This window comes from Setaria viridis, chloroplast (genome assembly GCF_005286985.2).
Source record: "Setaria viridis chloroplast, complete genome".
NCBI classification, from domain to species: Eukaryota; Viridiplantae; Streptophyta; class Magnoliopsida; order Poales; family Poaceae; genus Setaria; species Setaria viridis.
In genome coordinates, this window is record NC_028075.1 from 23,704 (window position 1) to 46,849 (window position 23,146).

General features: G+C 38.1%; 12 protein-coding genes and 3 non-coding genes across 15 annotated transcripts; 8 read left to right on the plus strand and 7 right to left on the minus strand. All coding sequences in view use genetic code 11, as the record gives it.

The window, feature by feature from the left end:
• The first annotated feature begins 5 nt into the window (after positions 1-5).
• On the plus strand, positions 6-2,057 carry rpoC1 (RNA polymerase beta' subunit-1). The gene has a single exon. The coding sequence runs from the start codon at positions 6-8 to the stop codon at positions 2,055-2,057; it is 2,052 nt and encodes a 683-aa protein (YP_009172131.1).
• A 176-nt stretch (positions 2,058-2,233) lies between these two features.
• On the plus strand, positions 2,234-6,847 carry rpoC2 (RNA polymerase beta' subunit). Its single transcript has one exon. It carries the CDS (start codon positions 2,234-2,236, stop codon positions 6,845-6,847), a length of 4,614 nt encoding a protein of 1,537 aa, YP_009172132.1.
• Positions 6,848-7,135: 288 nt separating this feature from the next.
• Positions 7,136-7,846, plus strand: rps2 (ribosomal protein S2). The gene has a single exon. It carries the CDS (start codon positions 7,136-7,138, stop codon positions 7,844-7,846), a length of 711 nt encoding a protein of 236 aa, YP_009172133.1.
• Positions 7,847-8,096: 250 nt separating this feature from the next.
• atpI (ATP synthase CF0 subunit IV) lies at positions 8,097-8,840 on the plus strand. The gene has a single exon. The coding sequence runs from the start codon at positions 8,097-8,099 to the stop codon at positions 8,838-8,840; it is 744 nt and encodes a 247-aa protein (YP_009172134.1).
• An 816-nt stretch (positions 8,841-9,656) lies between these two features.
• Positions 9,657-9,902, plus strand: atpH (ATP synthase CF0 subunit III). Its single transcript has one exon. It carries the CDS (start codon positions 9,657-9,659, stop codon positions 9,900-9,902), a length of 246 nt encoding a protein of 81 aa, YP_009172135.1.
• A 465-nt stretch (positions 9,903-10,367) lies between these two features.
• Positions 10,368-11,738, plus strand: atpF (ATP synthase CF0 subunit I). The gene is made up of 2 exons: positions 10,368-10,526; positions 11,331-11,738. The coding sequence occupies exons 1-2, from the start codon at positions 10,368-10,370 to the stop codon at positions 11,736-11,738; spliced, it is 567 nt and encodes a 188-aa protein (YP_009172136.1).
• Positions 11,739-11,833: 95 nt separating this feature from the next.
• On the plus strand, positions 11,834-13,357 carry atpA (ATP synthase CF1 alpha subunit). Its single transcript has one exon. The coding sequence runs from the start codon at positions 11,834-11,836 to the stop codon at positions 13,355-13,357; it is 1,524 nt and encodes a 507-aa protein (YP_009172137.1).
• A 138-nt stretch (positions 13,358-13,495) lies between these two features.
• On the minus strand, positions 13,496-13,567 carry trnR-UCU. The gene has a single exon. It is a non-coding gene; the product is annotated as a tRNA-Arg (tRNA).
• A 165-nt stretch (positions 13,568-13,732) lies between these two features.
• trnfM-CAU lies at positions 13,733-13,786 on the minus strand. Its single transcript has one exon. It is a non-coding gene; the product is annotated as a tRNA-Met (tRNA).
• Positions 13,787-13,952: 166 nt separating this feature from the next.
• On the minus strand, positions 13,953-14,264 carry rps14 (ribosomal protein S14). The gene has a single exon. It carries the CDS (start codon positions 14,262-14,264, stop codon positions 13,953-13,955), a length of 312 nt encoding a protein of 103 aa, YP_009172138.1.
• Positions 14,265-14,419: 155 nt separating this feature from the next.
• psaB (photosystem I P700 apoprotein A2) lies at positions 14,420-16,624 on the minus strand. The gene has a single exon. It carries the CDS (start codon positions 16,622-16,624, stop codon positions 14,420-14,422), a length of 2,205 nt encoding a protein of 734 aa, YP_009172139.1.
• Positions 16,625-16,649: 25 nt separating this feature from the next.
• Positions 16,650-18,902, minus strand: psaA (photosystem I P700 apoprotein A1). The gene has a single exon. The coding sequence runs from the start codon at positions 18,900-18,902 to the stop codon at positions 16,650-16,652; it is 2,253 nt and encodes a 750-aa protein (YP_009172140.1).
• A 634-nt stretch (positions 18,903-19,536) lies between these two features.
• ycf3 (hypothetical chloroplast RF34) lies at positions 19,537-21,532 on the minus strand. Its single transcript has 3 exons — positions 21,401-21,532; positions 20,427-20,654; positions 19,537-19,695 (listed from the first exon to the last, which is right to left on the minus strand). The coding sequence occupies exons 1-3, from the start codon at positions 21,530-21,532 to the stop codon at positions 19,537-19,539; spliced, it is 519 nt and encodes a 172-aa protein (YP_009172141.1).
• A 485-nt stretch (positions 21,533-22,017) lies between these two features.
• trnS-GGA lies at positions 22,018-22,104 on the plus strand. Its single transcript has one exon. It is a non-coding gene; the product is annotated as a tRNA-Ser (tRNA).
• A 274-nt stretch (positions 22,105-22,378) lies between these two features.
• Positions 22,379-22,984, minus strand: rps4 (ribosomal protein S4). The gene has a single exon. It carries the CDS (start codon positions 22,982-22,984, stop codon positions 22,379-22,381), a length of 606 nt encoding a protein of 201 aa, YP_009172142.1.
• Between the last annotated feature and the right edge of the window lie 162 nt (positions 22,985-23,146).

Consider the following 23,146-nt stretch of genomic DNA (forward strand, 5'->3'; position numbering starts at 1 on the left):
ATTTTATGATTGACCAATATAAACATAAACAACTTCAAATTGGACTCGTTTCCCCTCAACAAATAAGGGCTTGGGCTAAAAAAATCCTACCTAATGGGGAAGTCGTTGGCGAAGTCACAAGGCCCTCCACTTTTCATTATAAAACCGATAAACCAGAAAAAGATGGATTGTTTTGCGAAAGAATCTTTGGACCCATAAAAAGCGGAATTTGTGCTTGTGGAAATTCTCGAGCGAGCGTAGCTGAAAACGAAGACGAAAGATTTTGTCAAAAATGTGGGGTAGAATTTGTTGATTCTCGGATACGAAGATATCAAATGGGCTACATAAAACTGGCATGTCCAGTGACTCATGTGTGGTATTTGAAAGGTCTTCCTAGTTATATCGCGAATCTTTTAGATAAACCCCTTAAGAAATTGGAGGGCCTAGTATATGGCGATTTCTCTTTTGCTAGGCCCAGCGCTAAAAAACCTACTTTCTTACGATTACGGGGTTTATTCGAAGATGAAATTTCATCCTGTAACCACAGTATTTCTCCCTTTTTTTCTACCCCAGGCTTTGCAACATTTCGAAATCGGGAAATTGCGACAGGAGCAGGTGCTATTAGAGAACAATTAGCAGATTTAGATTTGCGAATTATTATAGAGAATTCCTTGGTTGAATGGAAAGAATTAGAAGACGAGGGGTATAGTGGAGATGAATGGGAAGATAGAAAAAGACGAATAAGAAAAGTTTTTTTGATTAGACGCATGCAATTGGCGAAACATTTTATTCAAACAAATGTAGAACCAGAATGGATGGTTTTGTGCTTATTACCGGTTCTTCCTCCCGAATTGAGACCCATTGTTTATAGGTCTGGGGATAAAGTAGTGACTTCGGATATTAATGAACTTTATAAGAGAGTTATCCGTCGGAACAACAACCTTGCCTATCTATTAAAAAGAAGTGAATTAGCACCAGCAGATTTAGTAATGTGTCAGGAAAAATTGGTACAAGAAGCCGTGGATACACTTCTTGATAGTGGGTCCCGCGGGCAACCGACAAGGGATGGTCACAATAAAGTATACAAATCACTTTCAGATGTAATTGAGGGTAAAGAGGGGAGGTTTCGCGAGACTCTGCTTGGGAAACGGGTCGATTACTCGGGGCGTTCTGTCATTGTTGTGGGTCCTTCGCTTTCATTACATCAATGTGGATTACCTCTAGAGATAGCAATAAAGCTTTTTCAGCTATTTGTAATTCGCGATTTAATCACGAAACGTGCTACTTCTAATGTCAGGATTGCTAAAAGGAAAATTTGGGAAAAGGAACCCATTGTATGGGAAATACTTCAAGAAGTTATGCGGGGACATCCTGTACTGTTGAACAGAGCACCTACCCTGCATAGATTAGGCATACAGGCCTTCCAACCCACTTTAGTAGAGGGGCGTACTATTTGCTTACATCCATTAGTGTGTAAGGGTTTCAATGCGGACTTTGATGGGGATCAAATGGCTGTTCATCTACCTTTATCCTTGGAAGCTCAGGCGGAAGCCCGTTTACTCATGTTTTCTCATATGAATCTCCTGTCTCCCGCTATTGGAGATCCTATTTGCGTGCCAACCCAAGACATGCTTATCGGACTTTATGTATTAACGATTGGAAACCGTCGAGGTATTTGTGCAAATAGATATAATAGTTGCGGAAACTCTCCAAATAAAAAAGTAAACTACAATAATAACAATTATTATAAGTATACGAAAGATAAAGAACCCCATTTTTCTAGTTCCTATGATGCACTGGGAGCTTATAGACAGAAACGAATCGGTTTAAACAGTCCCTTGTGGCTCCGATGGAAACTAGATCAACGCGTCGTTGGGTCAAGAGAAGTTCCGATTGAAGTTCAATATGAATCTTTTGGGACTTATCATGAGATTTATGCCCACTATCTGGTAGTGGGAAATAGAAAAAAGGAAATCCGTTCTATATACATTCGAACCACTCTTGGTCATATTTCTTTTTATAGAGAAATAGAGGAAGCCATACAAGGATTTAGTCGGGCCTATTCATACACTATCTAAACAAGGAAGTTAGATTCGGCGATGCCCCTTTCGGGGGGCATTCCGATTTCGCTAGTACCATCTTTTTTGCCGCGCGAATCCAGATTGAGATTGAGGAAAGGAAGTAAATGAAGTTTTCGAATCACTGACTCAGCAATTGTCGAATCCTACTCAGCCAAAAAAGGGGGTACTTATGTATGGCGGAACGGGCCAACTTGGTCTTTCATAATAAAGAGATAGACGGAACTGCTATGAAACGACTTATTAGCAGATTAATAGATCATTTCGGAATGGGATATACATCCCATATACTGGATCAAATAAAGACTCTGGGCTTCCATCAAGCCACTACTACATCGATTTCTTTAGGAATCGAGGATCTTTTAACAATTCCCTCTAAAGGATGGTTAGTCCAAGACGCGGAACAACAGAGTTTTCTTTTGGAGAAACACTATTATTATGGGGCTGTACACGCGGTAGAAAAATTACGCCAATCCGTTGAGATATGGTATGCTACAAGTGAATATTTGAAACAAGAAATGAATTCTAATTTTCGAATAACGGATCCTTCTAATCCAGTCTATCTAATGTCTTTTTCAGGAGCCAGAGGAAATGCATCTCAGGTACACCAATTAGTAGGTATGAGAGGGTTAATGGCGGATCCTCAAGGACAAATGATTGATTTACCTATTCAAAGCAATTTACGCGAGGGACTTTCTTTGACAGAATATATAATTTCCTGCTACGGAGCCCGAAAGGGGGTTGTAGATACTGCTGTACGAACAGCGGATGCTGGCTATCTTACACGTAGACTTGTTGAAGTAGTTCAACATATTATTGTGCGTAGAAGAGATTGTGGTACTATCCGAGGTATTTCTGTGAGTCCTCAAAATGGGATGACGGAAAAACTTTTTGTCCAAACACTAATTGGTCGTGTATTAGCAGACGATATATATATTGGTTCACGATGCATTGCTGCTCGAAATCAAGATATTGGAATTGGATTAGTTAATCGATTCATAACTGCCTTTCGAGCACAACCGTTTCGAGCACAACCAATATATATTAGAACCCCCTTTACTTGCCGGAGCACATCTTGGATCTGTCAATTATGTTATGGGCGGAGTCCCACTCATGGGGATCTGGTCGAATTGGGGGAAGCTGTAGGTATTATTGCGGGTCAATCAATTGGGGAGCCAGGGACTCAACTAACATTAAGAACTTTTCATACTGGTGGAGTATTCACAGGGGGTACTGCCGACCTTGTACGATCCCCCTCGAATGGAAAAATCCAATTCAATGAGGATTTGGTTCACCCCACACGTACCCGTCATGGACAACCTGCTTTTCTATGCTATATAGACTTGCATGTAACTATTCAGAGTCAGGATATTCTACATAGTGTGAATATTCCGTTAAAAAGCTTGATTCTAGTGCAAAATGATCAATATGTAGAATCCGAACAAGTAATTGCGGAGATTCGTGCCGGAACGTCCACTTTGCATTTTAAAGAAAAGATACAAAAGCATATTTATTCCGAATCAGACGGGGAAATGCACTGGAGTACTGATGTTTACCATGCGCCCGAATATCAATATGGTAATCTTCGTCGATTACCAAAAACAAGCCATTTATGGATATTGTCAGTAAGTATGTGCAGATCCAGTATAGCATCTTTTTCGCTCCACAAGGATCAAGATCAAATGAATACTTATTCTTTTTCTGTTCATGGAAGATATATCTTTGACCTAGCAATGGCTAATGATCAAGTAAGCCATAGACTGTTGGATACTTTTGGTAAAAAAGATAGGGAAATTCTTGATTATTTAACGCCAGATCGAATCGTGTCCAACGGTCATTGTAATTTTGTCTATCCTTCTATTCTTCAAGATAACTCGGATTTGTTGGCGAAAAAGCGAAGAAATAGGTTCGTCGTTCCATTACAATATCATCAAGAACAAGAGAAAGAGTTAATATCCTGTTTGGGTATTTCAATTGAAATACCCTTTATGGGTGTTTTACGTAGAAATACTATTTTTGCTTATTTTGACGATCCACGATACAGAAAAGATAAAAGGGGTTCAGGAATTGTTAAATTTAGATATAGGACCCTAGAGGAAGAGTATAGGACTCGAGAGGAAGAGTATAGGACTCGAGAGGAAGAGTATAGGACTCGAGAGGAAGAGTATAGGACTCGAGAGGAAGACTCAGAGGACGAATATGAGAGCCCAGAGAACGAATATAGGACCCGAGAGGGAGAGGGTAAATATGAAATCCTAAAAGACAAATATAGGACTCTAGAGGACGAATATGAAACCCTAGAAGATGAATATGGGATCCTAGAGGACGAATATGGGCCTCTAGAGAAAGACTCAGAGGAAGAATACGGGAGCCCAGAGAACGAATATAAGACCCGAGAGGGAGAGGGCAAATATGAAATCCTAGAAGACAAATATAGGACTCTAGAGGACGACTCAGAAGAAGAATATGGGAGCTCTGAAGATGGCTCAGAGAAGGAATATGGGACTTTAGAAGAAGACTCAGAGGAAGACTCAGAAGACGAATATGGGAGCCCGGAGGAAGATTCCATCTTAAAAAAAGAGAGTTTTATTGAGCATCGAGGAACAAAAGAATTTAGTCTAAAATACCAAAAAGAAGTAGATCAGTTTTTTTTCATTCTTCAAGAACTGCATATCTTGCCGAGATCCTCATCCCTAAAGGTACTTGACAATAGTATTATTGGAGTCGATACACAACTCACAAAAAATACAAGAAGTCGACTAGGTGGATTGGTCCGAGTGAAGAGAAAAAAAAGCCATACAGAACTCAAAATCTTTTCCGGAGATATTCATTTTCCTGAAGAGGCGGATAAGATATTAGGTGGCAGTTTGATACCACCAGAAAGAGAAAAAAAAGATTCTAAGGAATCAAAAAAAAAGAAAAATTGGGTTTATGTTCAACGGAAAAAAATTCTCAAAAGCAAGGAAAAATATTTTGTTTCGGTTCGACCTGCAGTCGCATATCAAATGGACGAAGGGAGAAATTTAGCAACACTTTTCCCGCGGAATCTCCTGCAAGAAGAGGATAATCTCCAACTTCGACTTGTGAATTTTATTTCTCATGAAAATAGCAAATTAACTCAAAGAATTTATCACACGAATAGTCAATTCGTTCGAACTTGCTTAGTAGTGAATTGGGAACAAGAAGAAAAAGAGGGGGCTCGTGCTTCTCTTGTTGAGGTAAGAACAAATGATCTGATTCGCGATTTCCTAAGAATTGAGTTAGTCAAGTCTACTACTTCGTATACACGAAGAAGGTATGATAGGACAAGTGTAGGACTGATTCCCAATAATAGGTTAGATCGCAACAATACCAATTCCTTTTATTCCAAGGCGAAGATTCAATCACTTAGCCAACATAAAGAAGCTATTGGCACCTTGTTGAATCGAAATAAAGAATATCCATCTTTGATGATTTTGTCGGCATCCAACTGTTCTCGAATTGGTTTATTCAAGAATTCAAAATATCCCAATGCGGTAAAAGAATCGAATCCTAGAATTCCTATTCGAGATATTTTTGGGCTCTTAGGCGCTATTGTACCTAGTATATCAAATTTTTCTTCATCTTACTATTTATTAACACATAATCAGATCTTGTTAAAAAAATACTTGTTCCTTGAAAATTTGAAACAAACCTTCCAAGTACTTCAAGGACTTAAATACTCTTTAATAGACGAAAATAAAAGGATTTCGACTTTCGACAGTAACATCATGTTGGAGCCATTCCATTTGAATTGGCACTTTCTCCATCATGACTCGTGGGAAGAGACATCGGCAATAATTCACCTTGGACAATTTATTTGTGAAAATGTATGTCTATTTAAATCGCACATAAAAAAATCAGGTCAAATTTTCATTGTTAATATGGACTCCTTTGTTCTAAGAGCAGCTAAGCCTTATTTGGCCACTATAGGAGCAACTGTTCATGGTCAGTATGGAAAAATCCTTTACAAAGGAGATAGGTTAGTTACGTTTATATATGAAAAATCGAGATCTAGTGATATAACGCAAGGTCTTCCAAAAGTAGAACAAATCTTCGAAGCGCGTTCAATTGATTCACTATCGCCGAATCTCGAAAGGAGAATTGAGGATTGGAATGAACGTATACCAAGAATTCTTGGGGTTCCCTGGGGATTCTTGATTGGAGCTGAGCTAACCGTAGCCCAAAGTCGTATCTCTTTGGTTAATAAGATACAAAAGGTTTATCGATCCCAAGGGGTACAGATCCATAATAGACATATAGAGATTATTATACGCCAAGTAACATCAAAAGTAAGGGTTTCCGAAGATGGAATGTCTAATGTTTTTTTACCTGGGGAATTAATAGGACTATTGCGAGCGGAACGAGCAGGGCGGGCTTTAGATGAATCGATCTATTATCGGGCAATCTTATTGGGAATAACAAGGGCTTCCCTGAATACCCAAAGTTTCATATCTGAAGCAAGTTTTCAAGAAACTGCTCGAGTTTTAGCAAAAGCTGCCCTACGAGGTCGTATTGATTGGTTGAAAGGCCTGAAAGAAAACGTAGTTCTGGGGGGGATTATACCTGTTGGTACCGGATTCCAAAAATTTGTGCATCGTTCCCCACAAGACAAGAACCTTTATTTCGAAATTCAAAAAAAAAATCTATTCGCGTCGGAAATGAGAGATATTTTGTTTCTCCATACAGAATTAGTTTCTTCTGATTCTGACGTAACAAACAATTTCTATGAAACATCAGAAGCCCCGTTTACCCCTATTTATATGATTTAAGTATACATAAAGCTATTTTTTTTTACTTTAATTTAAACTATACTTTGCCCTTAGAATGCTAACAGGTCTGATTTTAGATTTTGTATTTTAATAAGTAAAAGAAAGTCAGTTAATTCATTAAGGCTATGTTTATACCGTGTATCAATGGTCAATTCTGAGTAGAAGGTTCCATCGGAACAATTATTATTTATTTCAAGCTATTTCGGCTCTTTCTTAATCTTCAAAAAGAAATTAATTCCGTAATGGTAAGACGAAAAAAAGAAAAAATAAAAAGGAAGTGTGGAAAAAATGACAAGAAGATATTGGAACATCAATTTGAAAGAGATGATAGAAGCGGGAGTTCATTTTGGTCATGGTATTAAGAAATGGAATCCTAAAATGGCCCCTTACATCTCGGCAAAGCGTAAAGGTACTCATATTACAAATCTCGCTAGAACAGCTCGTTTTTTATCAGAAGCTTGTGATTTAGTTTTTGATGCAGCAAGTCAGGGAAAAAGCTTCTTAATTGTTGGTACCAAAAAAAGAGCAGCGGATTTAGTAGCATCAGCTGCAATAAGATCTCGTTGTCATTATGTGAATAAAAAGTGGTTCAGTGGTATGTTAACGAATTGGTCGATTACCAAAACTAGACTTTCTCAATTTAGAGACTTAAGAGCAGAAGAAAAAATGGGAAAATTCCATCATCTCCCAAAAAGAGATGCGGCAATCTTAAAGAGAAAATTATCTACCTTGCAAAGATATCTCGGCGGGATCAAATATATGACGAGGTTGCCTGACATTGTGATCGTCCTTGATCAGCAAAAAGAGTATATAGCTCTTCGGGAATGTGCCATTTTGGGGATTCCTACTATTTCTTTAGTCGATACAAATTGTGACCCAGATCTCGCGAATATATCGATTCCTGCCAACGATGACACTATGACTTCAATTCGATTAATTCTTAACAAATTAGTATTTGCAATTTCTGAGGGCCGTTCTCTCTATATAAGAAATCGTTGATTAAGTAGAATAGTGAATTCTTAAGCAACTGCGTAGATTTATAGGATCAGTTACTATTCTTTTTTGTTTTGCATAGATAAAAGAAAGGGAATATTGATATATATTAGGGGGTATTGATATATATTATGATCTGATGTGATTTCTTGGTATCCTAAATATAAGATTAATACTTCAAGTTGCTGAGTTGAGAAAGAGATGCTTGAATCAAAAGAATTCCTTTTTTGAAGTTCAATTTTTATCAGAGGACAATATGAATATTACACCATGTTCCATTAAAACACTCAAGGGGTTATATGATATATCGGGTGTAGAAGTAGGCCAACACTTCTATTGGCAAATAGGAGGTTTTCAAATTCATGCCCAAGTACTCATCACTTCTTGGGTCGTAATTACTATTTTGCTAGGTTCAGTTATCATAGCTGTTCGGAATCCACAAACTATCCCGACCGACGGTCAGAATTTCTTCGAATATGTCCTTGAGTTTATTCGAGACTTGAGCAAAACTCAGATTGGAGAAGAATATGGTCCCTGGGTTCCCTTTATTGGAACTATGTTCCTTTTTATTTTTGTTTCGAATTGGTCAGGTGCTCTTTTACCTTGGAAAATTATAGAGTTACCTCATGGAGAATTAGCAGCGCCCACGAATGATATAAATACTACTGTTGCTTTAGCTTTACTAACATCAGCGGCATATTTTTATGCGGGTCTTAGCAAAAAAGGATTGAGTTATTTCGAGAAATATATTAAACCAACCCCAATCCTTTTACCAATTAACATCCTAGAAGATTTCACAAAACCATTATCGCTTAGTTTTCGACTTTTCGGAAATATATTGGCGGATGAATTAGTCGTTGTTGTTCTTGTTTCTTTAGTCCCCTTAGTAGTCCCTATACCGGTCATGTTTCTTGGATTATTTACAAGCGGTATTCAAGCTCTTATTTTTGCAACGTTAGCCGCAGCCTATATAGGTGAATCCATGGAAGGTCATCATTGAATTGACTAGTTTTCGAAATAGTCTTTTTTTTTAGCTTAGCCCAATTCATGCATGATTCCAGATAATCCTCTTAGTTGGAAAACTAAATCGTTCGAAATCCGTATGAATATACAACCTAGAGTTGTAGGGGAGAGAATAGACTATATTACGGAAGAGGTAAAGTATATATGCATTCAGGGGGGCAGATTAGATCTATATCCTTAATGCCTACAAAACAGTTATCTTTTGTGCGGATTTCTAAGGAATGATTTTAGAATCGGATTCAATAGAAAATGAGAAAATACGCAAACAAAATAGAAGAAACAAATGTATATGGTTTTTTTTATTCCTAAGTTAGATTCATTATCTAATCCGATATGTAGAATTCCCTTCTATATAGAACTGGATTCCATATCTAATTCTAATTCTATGCAGCATATTGTTATCAATTGTATATCTTGATTTGATTCCTATTGGATTTGAATTAGTTCGATTTCAATAGGGGTTCTTCCTATATTTCGTCTTTTATTATGTTAGATGAAGGGGAAAAAATGGGAACTCAAGGATATCAAAGAGTAAAAAAAAAGGATGGAATGAAAGAGTGATTGGTTGAAAAGAAAGAGAAATAGAATAATGAGAATCATATGGATTTACACAAACCTCTAATGATTAGAAACTAAAAACGAGATCTCGAAGTAATTCGGACGATTTCAATTATCATTTATTTGTACTTATTAGTTACTTTTACCCAATAGAGCTTAGAAGTTAGAAGTAATAATTTCTTGGTTGATTGTATCCTTAACCATTTCTTTTTTTTTTTGACACGAGGAACTCACCATGAATCCACTAATTGCTGCTGCTTCCGTTATTGCTGCTGGATTGGCCGTAGGGCTTGCTTCTATTGGGCCCGGAGTTGGTCAAGGTACTGCTGCAGGACAAGCTGTAGAAGGTATTGCGAGACAGCCAGAAGCAGAAGGTAAAATACGAGGTACTTTATTGCTTAGTCTAGCTTTTATGGAAGCTTTAACAATTTATGGACTGGTTGTGGCACTAGCGCTTTTATTTGCGAACCCTTTTGTTTAATCCTAAAAAAGAAAAAGAGTCCTTTAGATTAGATACTTTTTTCTTTTTTTTCGTACATTGGGATTTGCTTCTGTAATTCCAAGTATATCAATACTTTACTCCTATTTATTATATTATTCCGGGAATTTTGTATTTATCGGGACAGACAATACCCCAGGAACCCCAGGAAGGGCTGATTTGAGCATGATCAATTTAGAGGATACGCTCGTCCTCTTCCTTCCCATTCTTAGTTTAGGACAGTGGAAACTCTTTTTCTTTTATTTTAGGAATTTTGGGAACATTTCAACAAAGGAGATTTTTTACAGGTCAAACAAGACCTAAGACTTAATCTAAAAGAAATTATTAGATTAAATCTATTTGCATTAAAAAAAGATTGCATTAAAAAAACCGATCAAAAAAGGGCGAGCGAAGTAAGTGATCGAAAAACTTTCTTCTTTGTTCGTCCTATCTATAAGAGGAGAGCATATGAAAAATGTAACCTATTCTTTCGTTTTTTTAGCTCACAGGCCATTCGCTGGGAGTTTCGGGCTTAATACCGATATTTTAGCAACAAATCTAATAAATCTAACTGTAGTGGTTGGTGTATTGATTTTTTTTGGAAAGGGAGTGTGTGCGAGTTGTCTATTTCAAGAATAGATTGGATCTATCCGGCTGCACTTTAGAATATTTTTTAGTATTTTTTTGGATAAATAAGAAAAGGTGCACGATCTCGACGAATTACTTCTGAATAACTTCAGAAATCATATGGAAGAACCATAGCATTTCGCGACTCATTGGTAAATTTACTTTGATTCTCTATAGACCAATAATGTGAGACCATTAACACGGTTAAAGCTAAACTGCTTGAAGTCCGGGCAAAAGGGGGTACTCTTTCTACAACTACATTAGTCTCGAAATGCTTTAAACGGGAAATAGCTAGTGTGGAATTTATCTGATATAGAACACTCATATCGATAAAATAGTTTGAACTATTTACTAGAAGGGCATCCAGCCCTTTTTCCAATGCCGAATCGACGACCTATGTATAAAAGAGAAATTTTTTGGATTTGAAGAAAAAATAAAAGGAATTGTATCAATTTAGATTTTCCATTTATTTAGTTTGTTTTTCTTAATGAAATTGAAATTATTAACTAACAGAGCAAACACAAATAAAGAAACAACTTTGCTGACCATGATAGATTTTTATCTAGTTGGAAGAATCCTCTTATCTTAATATTCATCTAGTCTTATATAAGTTTGGGTATATAGAAATACAAACAGAAAAGAGAGGATAGGCTCATTACATAAAAAAAAGATATGGAAATAGCCATAATACATAGCAAAAGAGAAAAAAAGGAGCGGGAGAGCCAAATGAATCGAAAGATTCATGTTTGGTTCGGGAAGAGATCATAAAAATTGTAAACTTAATAGCAAGATAATCTACTTTCATTAAAAGATTTATTAGATAATCGAAAACAGAGGATCTTAAGTACTATTCGAAATTCGGAAGAATTGCGTAGAGGGACCCTTGAACAACTCGAAAAAGCTCGGATTCGATTACAGAAAGTCGAACTAGAAGCAGATGAGTATCGAATGAATGGATACTCTGAAATAGAACGAGAAAAAGCAAATTTGATTAATGCTACTTCTATTAGTTTGGAACAATTAGAAAAGTCTAAAAACGAAACCCTTTATTTTGAAAAACAAAGGGCGATGAATCAGGTTCGACAACGGGTTTTCCAACAAGCCGTACAAGGAGCTCTAGGAACTCTGAATAGTTGTTTGAATACCGAGTTACATTTCCGTACGATTCGTGCTAATATTGGCATTCTCGGGGCCATAGAATGGAAGAGATAATGAAATTTATTAGGTTTTGAACTTCTACTTTCGTTTAGAATTTAGGCATTATTTTTCCCCTTGCTTCCGAAAAAAAAAAGATTCAAGAAACACTAATGGCAACCCTTCGAGTCGACGAAATTAATAAAATTCTCCGCGAACGTATTGAACAATATAATAGGAAAGTAGGGATTGAGAATATCGGTCGCGTAGTTCAAGTGGGGGATGGGATTGCTCGTATTATAGGTCTTGGTGAAATAATGTCAGGTGAATTAGTCGAATTTGCGGAAGGGACGAGAGGTATTGCTCTGAATTTGGAATCCAAAAATGTTGGAATTGTATTAATGGGCGATGGGTTGATGATACAAGAGGGAAGTTTTGTAAAAGCAACAGGAAGAATTGCTCAGATACCCGTGAGCGAGGCTTACTTGGGTCGTGTTATAAATGCTCTCGCTAAACCTATTGATGGGAGAGGCGAAATTGTCGCTTCGGAATCTCGCTTAATTGAATCTCCTGCTCCGGGTATAATTTCTAGGCGTTCCGTATATGAACCCCTTCAAACAGGGCTTATTGCTATCGATTCGATGATCCCCATAGGGCGCGGTCAGCGAGAGTTAATTATTGGGGACAGACAGACTGGCAAAACAGCAGTAGCCACAGATACAATTCTCAATCAAAAAGGGCAAGATGTAATATGTGTTTATGTAGCTATCGGTCAAAGAGCATCCTCCGTGGCTCAAGTAGTAACTACTTTCCACGAAGAGGGGGCCATGGAATACACTATTGTAGTAGCTGAAATGGCGGATTCACCCGCTACATTACAATATCTCGCTCCTTATACGGGAGCAGCCCTGGCTGAGTATTTTATGTACCGCGAACGGCATACTTTAATAATTTATGATGATCTCTCCAAACAGGCACAAGCTTATCGCCAAATGTCCCTTCTATTAAGAAGACCCCCCGGCCGCGAAGCTTATCCAGGGGATGTTTTTTATTTGCATTCACGCCTTTTAGAAAGAGCCGCTAAATTAAATTCTCTTTTAGGCGAAGGGAGTATGACCGCTTTACCAATAGTGGAGACTCAATCTGGAGACGTTTCCGCCTATATTCCTACTAATGTAATCTCAATTACAGATGGACAAATATTCTTATCCGCGGATCTATTCAATGCCGGAATTCGACCTGCTATTAATGTGGGTATTTCTGTTTCCAGAGTAGGATCCGCAGCTCAAATTAAAGCCATGAAACAAGTAGCTGGCAAATCAAAATTGGAATTAGCTCAATTCGCGGAGTTACAAGCCTTTGCACAATTCGCCTCTGCTCTCGATAAAACAAGTCAGAATCAATTGGCAAGGGGTCGACGATTACGGGAATTGCTTAAACAATCCCAATCAAACCCTCTCCCAGTGGAAGAGCAAGTAGCTACCATTTATACCGGAACGAGAGGATATCTTGATTCGTTAGAAATTGAACAGGTAAAGAAATTTCTGGATGAGTTACGTAAACACCTAAAAGATACTAAACCTCAATTCCAAGAAATTATATCTTCTAGCAAGACATTCACCGAGCAAGCAGAAACCCTTTTGAAGGAAGCTATTCAGGAACAGCTTGAACGGTTTTCCCTTCAGGAACAAACATAAATATAGCATGTCTACTCTTATTAGTAGAACTCGTGTTAGTAGAAGAGGAATCATTGAGAAAGATTTTTCATTTGAATCATGCAAAAAAGTTTTCTTAGTATTTAGTATAGTTATTTAAAGAATAGATAGAAAAAAGATTGCGTCCAATAGGATTTGAACCTATACCAAAGGTTTAGAAGACCTCTGTCCTATCCATTAGACAATGGACGCTTTTCTTTCGTATTTTTTTCTTTCTTTTACTTTTTTCTCGGAACAAGAGAAAAAATAAAAAACTGTTAGACCGAAACTCTTTTAGGAAAGAAAAAAAATCCATATACCATATACAAATGGATGATACATATATCATAAAGAAGGAATATGGAGCGGGTAGTGAGTATCGAACCCGTAACCCCAAGGTTATGAGCTTTGTGAGCTACCAAACTGCTCTACCTTCTTAAACTAAAGAGCGGGGAACTTGTGGATAAAAGGGGATTGGATACGCCCCTCTACCATATCTATATAAATAGAATAGTCCATTTATACAGAATGGTAAAGAGGGCTCTTCTACGATCATCAATTCGAGAAAACCATACAAATATGAAAGGGTATTTTATCCTTACCAACTGGATCTTGTTGCACCCGGTAACAAACATGCATAAACCATTTCTCGAAGTATGTGTCCGGATAGCCCAAAGTCTCGATAGTTAGCTCTAGGTCTTCCGGTTAAAAAACAACGTCGATGAAGGCGTGTAGGTGCACTATTACGTGGTAGGGATTGCAATTTTTCTTGCATTTTTTTTTTTTCGCTCAAACTCAAAGGGGAAACTTTGCTTCTTATCTTTTTTTTTGAGGATCCACGAATCAAATGATATTTTTTTTCTAATTTCTGCCGCTTCTTCTCCCTCTGAATCAAACTTTTTTTTGCCATAATGTGCCGTTCCTATTATTACCAAGTATATGGTTCTAATCCTAGATGGAAAAATAAATAGAAAAAAAATCTAAAAAGGCGGATCCTCCCTCTCCATCAAGAGTAATGAACTAGGTTCTGATACAGTACAAAAAAACAAAAAAAAAATAACTAAATTAACCAAACTTGCCTGATGTTGAGGCAATCAAGAAAGCTGCATAAGTGAATATATAACCCACGGAAAAGTGGGCTAATCCAACCAATCTTGCTTGCACAATGGAAAGAGCCACGGGCTTATCTCTCCAGCGAATTAAATTAGCCAAAGGTGTGCGTTCATGGGCCCATGCTAAAGTCTCAATTAATTCCTGCCAATATCCACGCCAGGAAATTAAGAACATAAATCCAGTAGCCCAAACAAGATGTCCAAATAAGAACATCCAAGCCCATACTGATAAACTATTCATCCCAAAAGGATTATATCCATTGATAAGTTGTGAAGAGTTTAACCATAGGTAATCTCTTAACCATCCCATCAAATAAGTGGAGGATTCATTAAATTGTGAAACGTTGCCCTGCCATAATGTGATGTGTTTCCAATGCCAATAAAAAGTAACCCATCCAATGGTATTTAACATCCAGAAAACTGCCAAATAAAACGCGTCCCAAGCAGAAATATCACAAGTACCACCGCGCCCTGGGCCGTCGCAAGGAAAACTATATCCGAAATCCTTTTTATCCGGCATTAATTTGGAACCGCGTGCATCTAAAGCACCCTTTACTAAAATCAATGTAGTTGTATGCAAACCTAGAGCAATAGCATGATGAACCAAGAAATCTCCGGGTCCTATTGTTAAGAAAAGCGAATTACTATTCTCATTAACAGCATTCAACCATCCGGGCAACCATATGCTTCGACCTGCATTGAAAGCGGGGCCATTCGTTGAAGATAAGAGTATATCGAACCCATATGTCGTCTTACCATGAGCAGATTGTATCCATTGGGCAAATATAGGTTCGATCAAGATTTGCTTTTCTGGAGTACCAAAAGCAAGCATGACGTCGTTATGAACATAAAGGCCTAAGGTATGGAATCCTAGGAAGAGGCTAGCCCAACTTAAATGAGATATGATAGCTTCTTTATGGTCTAACATTCTTGCCAATACATTATCTTCATTCTGTTCCGGATTGTAATCCCTAATGAAAAAAATAGCTCCATGAGCAAAAGCCCCTGTCATGATGAACCCTGCAATGTATTGGTGATGAGTATATAAAGCAGCTTGAGTAGTAAAGTCTTGTGCTATGAATGCATAAGCAGGTAAAGAGTACATATGTTGAGCTACTAAGGAAGTAATAACCCCTAAGGAAGCTAGAGCAAGACCTAATTGAAAATGAATCGAATTATTAATTGTATCATAAAGGCCTTTATGCCCACGTCCTAATCGACCCCCCGGAGGAGTATGTGCTTCTAAAAGATCTTTGATACTGTGCCCAATTCCGAAGTTAGTTCGATACATATGACCGGCAATGAGAAAAATAAATGCAATAGCTAAATGATGATGAGCAATATCGGTCAGCCACAAACTTTGTGTTTGTGGATGGAATCCCCCAAGAAGGGTCAGAATGGCAGTTCCCGCTCCTTGAGTGGTACCAAATAAATGATTACTCGAATCAGGATTTTGGGCATAAAGATTCCACTGACCCGTCAGAAGGGGACCCAACCCCTGGGGATAGGGTAATACATCTAAGAAATTATTCCATCGAACGTACTCCCCCCTGGATGCGGGAATAGCAACATGAACTAAATGTCCTGTCCAAGCCAAAGAACTTACCCCGAAAAGTCCTGACAAATGATGATTGAGACGAGATTCCGCATTTTTGAACCACGAAAGGCTTGGCTTCCATTTGGGTTGTAGATGTAACCAACCCCCTATTAAGGATAGGGTAGAAAGAAATAATAGAAAAAGAGCTCCAGTATAAAGATCTTCATTGGTGCGCAATCCAATTGTATACCACCACTGATAAACCCCAGAATAAGCAATATTCACTGGACCGGCAGCACCTCCTCGAGTAAAGGCTTCCACCGCGGGTTGCCCAAAATGAGGATCCCAAATGGCATGAGCAATAGGTCTTACGTGTAAAGGATCCTGTATCCATGATTCAAAATTTCCTTGCCAAGCTACATGAAACAGATTTCCAGACGTCCATAGAAAGATTATTGCTAACTGCCCAAAGTGAGAAGCAAAAATGTTCTGATAAAGACGTTCCTCAGTAATATCATCATGACTTTCGAAATCATGTGCGGTAGCAATACCAAACCAAATACGACGAGTAGTGGGGTCCTGAGCTAAGCCTTGGCTAAACCTGGGAAATCTTAATTCCATAATGCCTTTCAAATCCTCCTAGCCACTATCCTACTGCAATAATTCTCGCTAAGAAGAATGCCCATGTTGTGGCAATTCCACCCAGAAGGTAATGGGTTACTCCTACAGCACGTCCTTGTATAATGCTCAAGGCTCTAGGCTGAGTAGCAGGAGCAACTTTTAATTTGTTGTGAGCCCAAACGATAGATTCAATGAGTTCTTGCCAATAACCACGGCCGCTGAATAAAAACATTAAACTGAAAGCCCAGACAAAATGAGCGCCTAAGAAAAAAAGACCATATGCGGATAATGAAGAACCATAAGACTGAATTACTTGGGATGCCTGTGCCCACAAGAAATCTCGAAGCCAACCATTAATCGTAATGGAACTCTGTGCAAAGTTTCCCCCTGTGATATGAGTTACTATCCCTTGATCACTTATAGTACCCCAAACATCCGACTGCATTTTCCAACTGAAATGGAAAATAACTACCGAAATGGAATTATACATCCAGAATAGACCTAAGAAAACATGATCCCAGGCGGATACTTGACATGTTCCCCCTCGCCCAGGCCCGTCGCAAGGGAAGCGAAAGCCAAGATTTGCTTTATCAGGTATCAGACGGGAACTGCGAGCAAATAAAACACCTTTCAAAAGTATTAATACAGTCACATGGATAGTAAATGCGTGAATGTGATGGACTAAAAAATCTGCGGTTCCTAATGGAATAGGTAACAAAGCCACTTTGCCGCCTACAGCTACTAACTCGCTGCCTCCCCACGTTAAGCTGGTACTTGTTGTTGCACCAGGAGCTGTTACGCCAGGCGCGCCAGCATGGATATTTTGTATCCATTGAGCAAAGATGGGTTGTAATTGTATGGCGGTATCCGAAAACATATCTTGGGGACGGCCTAAAGCACTCATGGTATCATTATGAATGTACAAGCCAAAACTGTGAAAACCCAGAAATATACATACCCAGTTAAGGTGGGATATGATTGCATCGCGGTGTCTAAGGACGCGATCTAATAGATCGTTGTATCGAGTAGTTGGATCATAGTCTCTTACCATAAAAATGGCTGCATGTGCAGCAGCACCGACTATTAGAAATCCGCCAATCCACATGTGGTGTGTGAACAAGGAAAGTTGTGTACCATAGTCGGTAGCTAGGTATGGATAGGGGGGCATAGAGTACATATGATGAGCTACAACAATAGTTGTAGAGCCTAGCATAGCTAGGTTAAGAGATAATTGAGCATGCCATGACGTTGTTAGGATTTCATAGAGACCCTTATGGCCTTGTCCTGTAAATGGGCCCTTATGAGCCTCCAAAATATCTTTAAGTCCATGACCAATACCCCAGTTGGTCCTATACATATGACCAGCGATCAGGAAAAGAATAGCAATAGCTAAATGATGGTGTGCAATATCGCTCAACCATAGACCACCGGTTATTGGATCTAGTCCTCCGCGAAAACTAAGAAATTCTGCATATTTGGACCAATTCAAGGTGAAAAAGGGAGTTGCTCCTTCGGCAAAACTAGGATAAAGTTGAGCCAAAAGGTCGCGATTCAAGATAAATTCATGAGGAAGTGGTATCTCTTTAGGATCAACCCCAGCGTCGAGAAATTGGTTAATCGGTAAAGATACATGGATTTGGTGTCCCGCCCAAGAAAGAGACCCAAGTCCTAATAACCCCGCTAAGTGGTGATTCAACATGGATTCTACATCTTGGAACCAGGCCAATTTGGGAGCAGCTTTGTGATAATGGAACCAACCAGCAAAAAGCATTAACGATGCAAAAATCAATGCACCGATTGCGGTACAATAGAGTTGTAATTCACTAGTTATTCCGGATGCTCGCCAAATCTGAAAAAACCCAGAGGTTATTTGGATTCCTCGGAAACCCCCGCCTACATCACCATTCAAAATTTCTTGCCCTACTATTGGCCAAACTACCTGAGCACTGGGGCCAATGTGAGTAGGATCGCTTAGCCATGCTTCATAATTGGAAAAACGGGCACCGTGGAAGTACATCCCACTCAACCAAAGAAAGATAATGGAGAGTTGACCGAAATGAGCACTAAAGACTTTTCGGGAGATCTCCTCCAAATCACCGGTATGACTATCGAAATCGTGAGCATCAGCATGTAGGTTCCAGATCCAAGTGGTAGTATCGGGACCCTTAGCTATTGTTCTTGAGAAATGCCCGGGTCTGGCCCATTCCTCAAAAGATGTTTTTACAGGATCCCTATCCACAACAATTTTAACTTCTGGTTCCGGCGAACGAATAATCATTAAGTCCTCCTCTTTCCGGACAAGACATACAAAGAGACCCGCCAACTGTCTTTTTATTGAATCTTTGAAAGATAGATATTATGATTAGTCCTTTTCTTTACTATCTACCGTCCTTCTATTTTTTTTAGTTATTCACTGGAGCAATTATATATTGAAGTCAATCCGAGGCAAGTGTTCGGATCTATTATGACATAAGGATTAGGTGCCTAACGGACATGGGTTCTTCTGGAAAATTATTTCCCGACGTAACAAAAAAATCTTTTTTTTTACGTTTTAATTTAAGAAGCTAGTGTATTTTTTTTTGAGGGTATAAGCCCCTATCCACATCTACTTTCCTTGAGTGAGCATAATATAGATTTTTTTATGCGATTCCAAATTCCAAGATAACTCATTAGAATTATTAATAAGACCGTCCTGATAGATTAGGTAGGAATATTTAGATTGCCACCTTTTATGTGCTTTATTACTTCTGTTCCAGAGCCTATCCCTATTATTTATCCTTATGAAATATGATATAAAATCGAAGGTAGAAGAAAGGGATATAATGAAATTCTTGATTTGATCTTCTTACCTAAATTATTTGATTAATGGATCAACAACCAAACCACCCATTTTATGGAAATGGAGAGTTGTTTTATTCAAATTCAAAGCGCTTCGTAATCTTCAACCAGTTCTGTGCTTCAATATAATTTCCCGGAGTAAGCGCTATAGCTTGTTTCCAATACTCAGCAGCTTGATCAAACCAAGCTTCCGCAATTTCCGAATCGCCCTGTAGAATGGCCTGTTCTCCTCGGTCGGAATAGGCAGTTCCTTCCCCTAGAACCGTACTTGAGAGTTTCCTACCTCATACGGCTCAGAAATTGCTATCTTAATTTCCCCTATATTAACTGAATTCGATTTCTCAAAAATCAATCCAATTTCTTCTTGGGTTAAGCAGAAGAAGTTAATTACCTAAGTTTCAAACCCTAATTTTGATCAATAATCAGTTTGATCTTTTCTCCCACCTTCAGAAGAATGAAGCATAGATAGACCTATATCCTTCGTTCCAATTTTCTGAAAGGTAACTATCTCGGTTTCGTTTCTTTCATATATGAAATTTCTATAGAATCCTCGAAAAAGACTTTTTCCCATAACAAAGAAAAAAGAACTTACTATCTTTGGGATCTGATACTACACCGCTGCTTAATCCCTTAGTGGATCGGCTTTATTACATAAGCGGATTCCTAAATTTTGTCCCATATTGTGGTATAATGAAGCAGTTTTTTTTTTAGTTGTATCGACCCAGTCGCTCACTAATTGATCTTTACGGTGTTTTCTCTATCAATTTCAGCTTTATCCATAGAATAGTAGTATAGGCTCTACTTTCTTCCTATTTTGATTCTCGTGAAGTGTCTTTCCTTCCTACAGCTGATAGGGTAAAATCGTTGTTTTGACGATCCCTATGTAGAAAGCCCTTTTTTCTAGTATTTACTAGAAAATTTTCTCCTTTTTTTTTTCTTCTTTCTATAGTGGAGATAGTCGCACGTAATGACAGATCACGGCCATATTATTAAAAGCTTGCGGTAAGAAGGGGTTTCGTTCTAGCGCCCGGAAATAATATTCCAAAGCCTTTGTATGCTCTCCATTGCTTGTGTGTATAAGGCCTATGTTATATAGTATATAACTTCGATCATAGGGATCAATTTCTAGTCGCGTAGCTTCATAATAATTCTGCAAAGCTTCCGCATAATTTCCTTCGGATTGAGCCAACATCCGTTACGGTCGTTCATTCTATTCAATTCAAAAAATCTCCGTTCCAAAACCGTACATGAGGTTTTCATCTCATACGGCTTCTCCCTTCTGTACATAGTACTAAGCGAAAAATCTATAGAATAAAAATAGAATTAGTTCCATCTCATTATGGACCGAAGGGGGCTGGTATTTTTCCAAGAAATCTCTAGCCAACCTTCCCCCAAGAGGTTTTTCTTAACACCAATGAATTCTATTAATGCTAGAGGAAAATGATAGCTCCAAGAATTTCTTTGTTCTCAACGCCTCCTATTTAGAGGAATTAGCCACTTCAACGACCTTTGATGGTTATAAGGGTATCCAAAGTACAAACCTGATGGTTGTTTGTTATCCTAACCATTCTTCCCAACCCTGATACCAATCAGGAAAGGGCTAATTTCTAACAAAGTTTTTCTCTTGTTGATTCCTATTTCGAGGTGTAGTGCTTTTCTCCCCTATGCTGCCTATTGGTACTAGTAGAGTCGGATTGGCCTGTAATACAGAGCCTATCCTGTAGGTGTAACCTTTCGCTCAATACTCAAATCTACAATTGAAGCATCTGAGGCCACATCAATCGAGGATACACGACAGAAGGAATTGTTAGTTCACCTCACCTTCCCCAAGCGTGGGTTTCCTTTACTAATTTTGTTCTCTCTATGCGAACCCCCTCTCTTTCTCGTAAGAATGAGATGTAGGTAGGGCTAAAAAAAAAAAGAAAAAAAAACGAGTCAAATCGCACCATCTCTATAATAAGTAAATGCCCTTTTTTCCCCGGAGGTTGTCGGAATTATTTGCAATAAAATATTGGCTACAATCGAGGAGGTCTTATCAATGAAATTTCCATTTATACGGGATCTAGGCATAATTCCCAACCCATTCTATATAGAATTCTTTTCATTCTATCACAAAATAACATAAAAACAAAACATTCGATTCTTATAAATCGATCCATATGCTCTAAATGGATAAGAGAGGTATGGATTTTCCGCTCAGCTCAAATTGTCTTCTTTTCCTTCTGTTTGGACAAGAAGAGATATGAAATATTTGACTAAGATTAGATTGTATGGCGTAACGTACCTTATGCAAATAGAATTCTAGGGTTCCTTTATTTTCTTATGGAATAAGAAGAATTCTTCCATTCTCTTTTTATTTTGGTTTTCCCCAAAGAAAAACTTTTCGAGGGAGCGGAATTCCTAGTAAAAAAAAAATACTGGATCCTTCCACTTAGATGAAAAGGAATTTTTCCCATAGAGCCATGGAATCCCCCAGCCGTTGTGGCTGTACCTGTACTGCAGGAATACGAAAACTCGCTATTCACTCAGTTTATTTTCCATAATAAGATTATGGAGGAGAGATGGCCGAGCGGTTCAAGGCGTAGCATTGGAACTGCTATGTAGACTTTTGTTTACCGAGGGTTCGAATCCCTCTCTTTCCGTTTCTCTTAATTCATCAATGTTAGCAATCACAATGTATCAAATTAAATAACAATTTATTCCAGCAATAATATCTTTATTTAATAGAAATTCTCTATAGCAAATTACTGTGGTATGGAAAATCGAGGAAATAACAAAAAAGAAAAAAGGAACCTAGGGTTAATCTATTTCTGCTAGGTGAACGGGAAAATACGAATTAAGAGCCTTAGGTCGATTTAGTTCGGGGAAAGGGGAAGGGGAAAAAAATTCTATGAACCTTTCCTTTTTTCGTTAAGTTCAAGTCTGGCGAGAGTAATATTCTACAACTAACAACTCATTTACTTTGAGACCGACCCACTTCCTATCTAGAATTTTTTTTACTAGTCCTTTATATTGCAATGTGTCAACCGTCAAATGCTTTGGCAATTTGCCCGGATCGGATGAAGCAATAGAATTTTGAACCAGACGTTTTGATCGTTGGTTATCCTTCGTAGTAATAATATCTCGGGGTTTGCAACGAAAACTTGGTATATCAACTATACGACCATTAACTAAAATATGTCTATGGTTAACTAATTGCCGGGCCCCAGGAATGGTTGAAGCCATACCCAATCGAAAAAGGATATTATCCAAACGCATTTCAAGTAATTGTAGTAAAACCTGACCTGTGGATCTTTTTGCTTTTCCAGCGATATGTACATATCTAAGTAATTGGCGTTCTGTCAGACCATAATGAAAACGCAATTTCTGTTTTTCTTGAAGACGAATACGATATTGCTCTTTTTTCCCAGAATGGAATTTCTTTTTCTGATTACTTCCGGATTTAGGCGTTTTTCTAGTGAGTCCTGGTAAAGCTCCCAGACGGCGTATTTTTTTTAAACGAGGCCCTCGATAACGGGACATGAAGACTCCTTTTTTATTTTATTGAAATTGCATTTTACACAATAAATTTCATTCTATTTACATTACAGAATACATCGAAATTCAAACTGAATTAAACTAAAGGATAAACAGAGTAAAATCTACGAAAAGTACCACAAAAAATCGAAGTACCACAAAAAATCG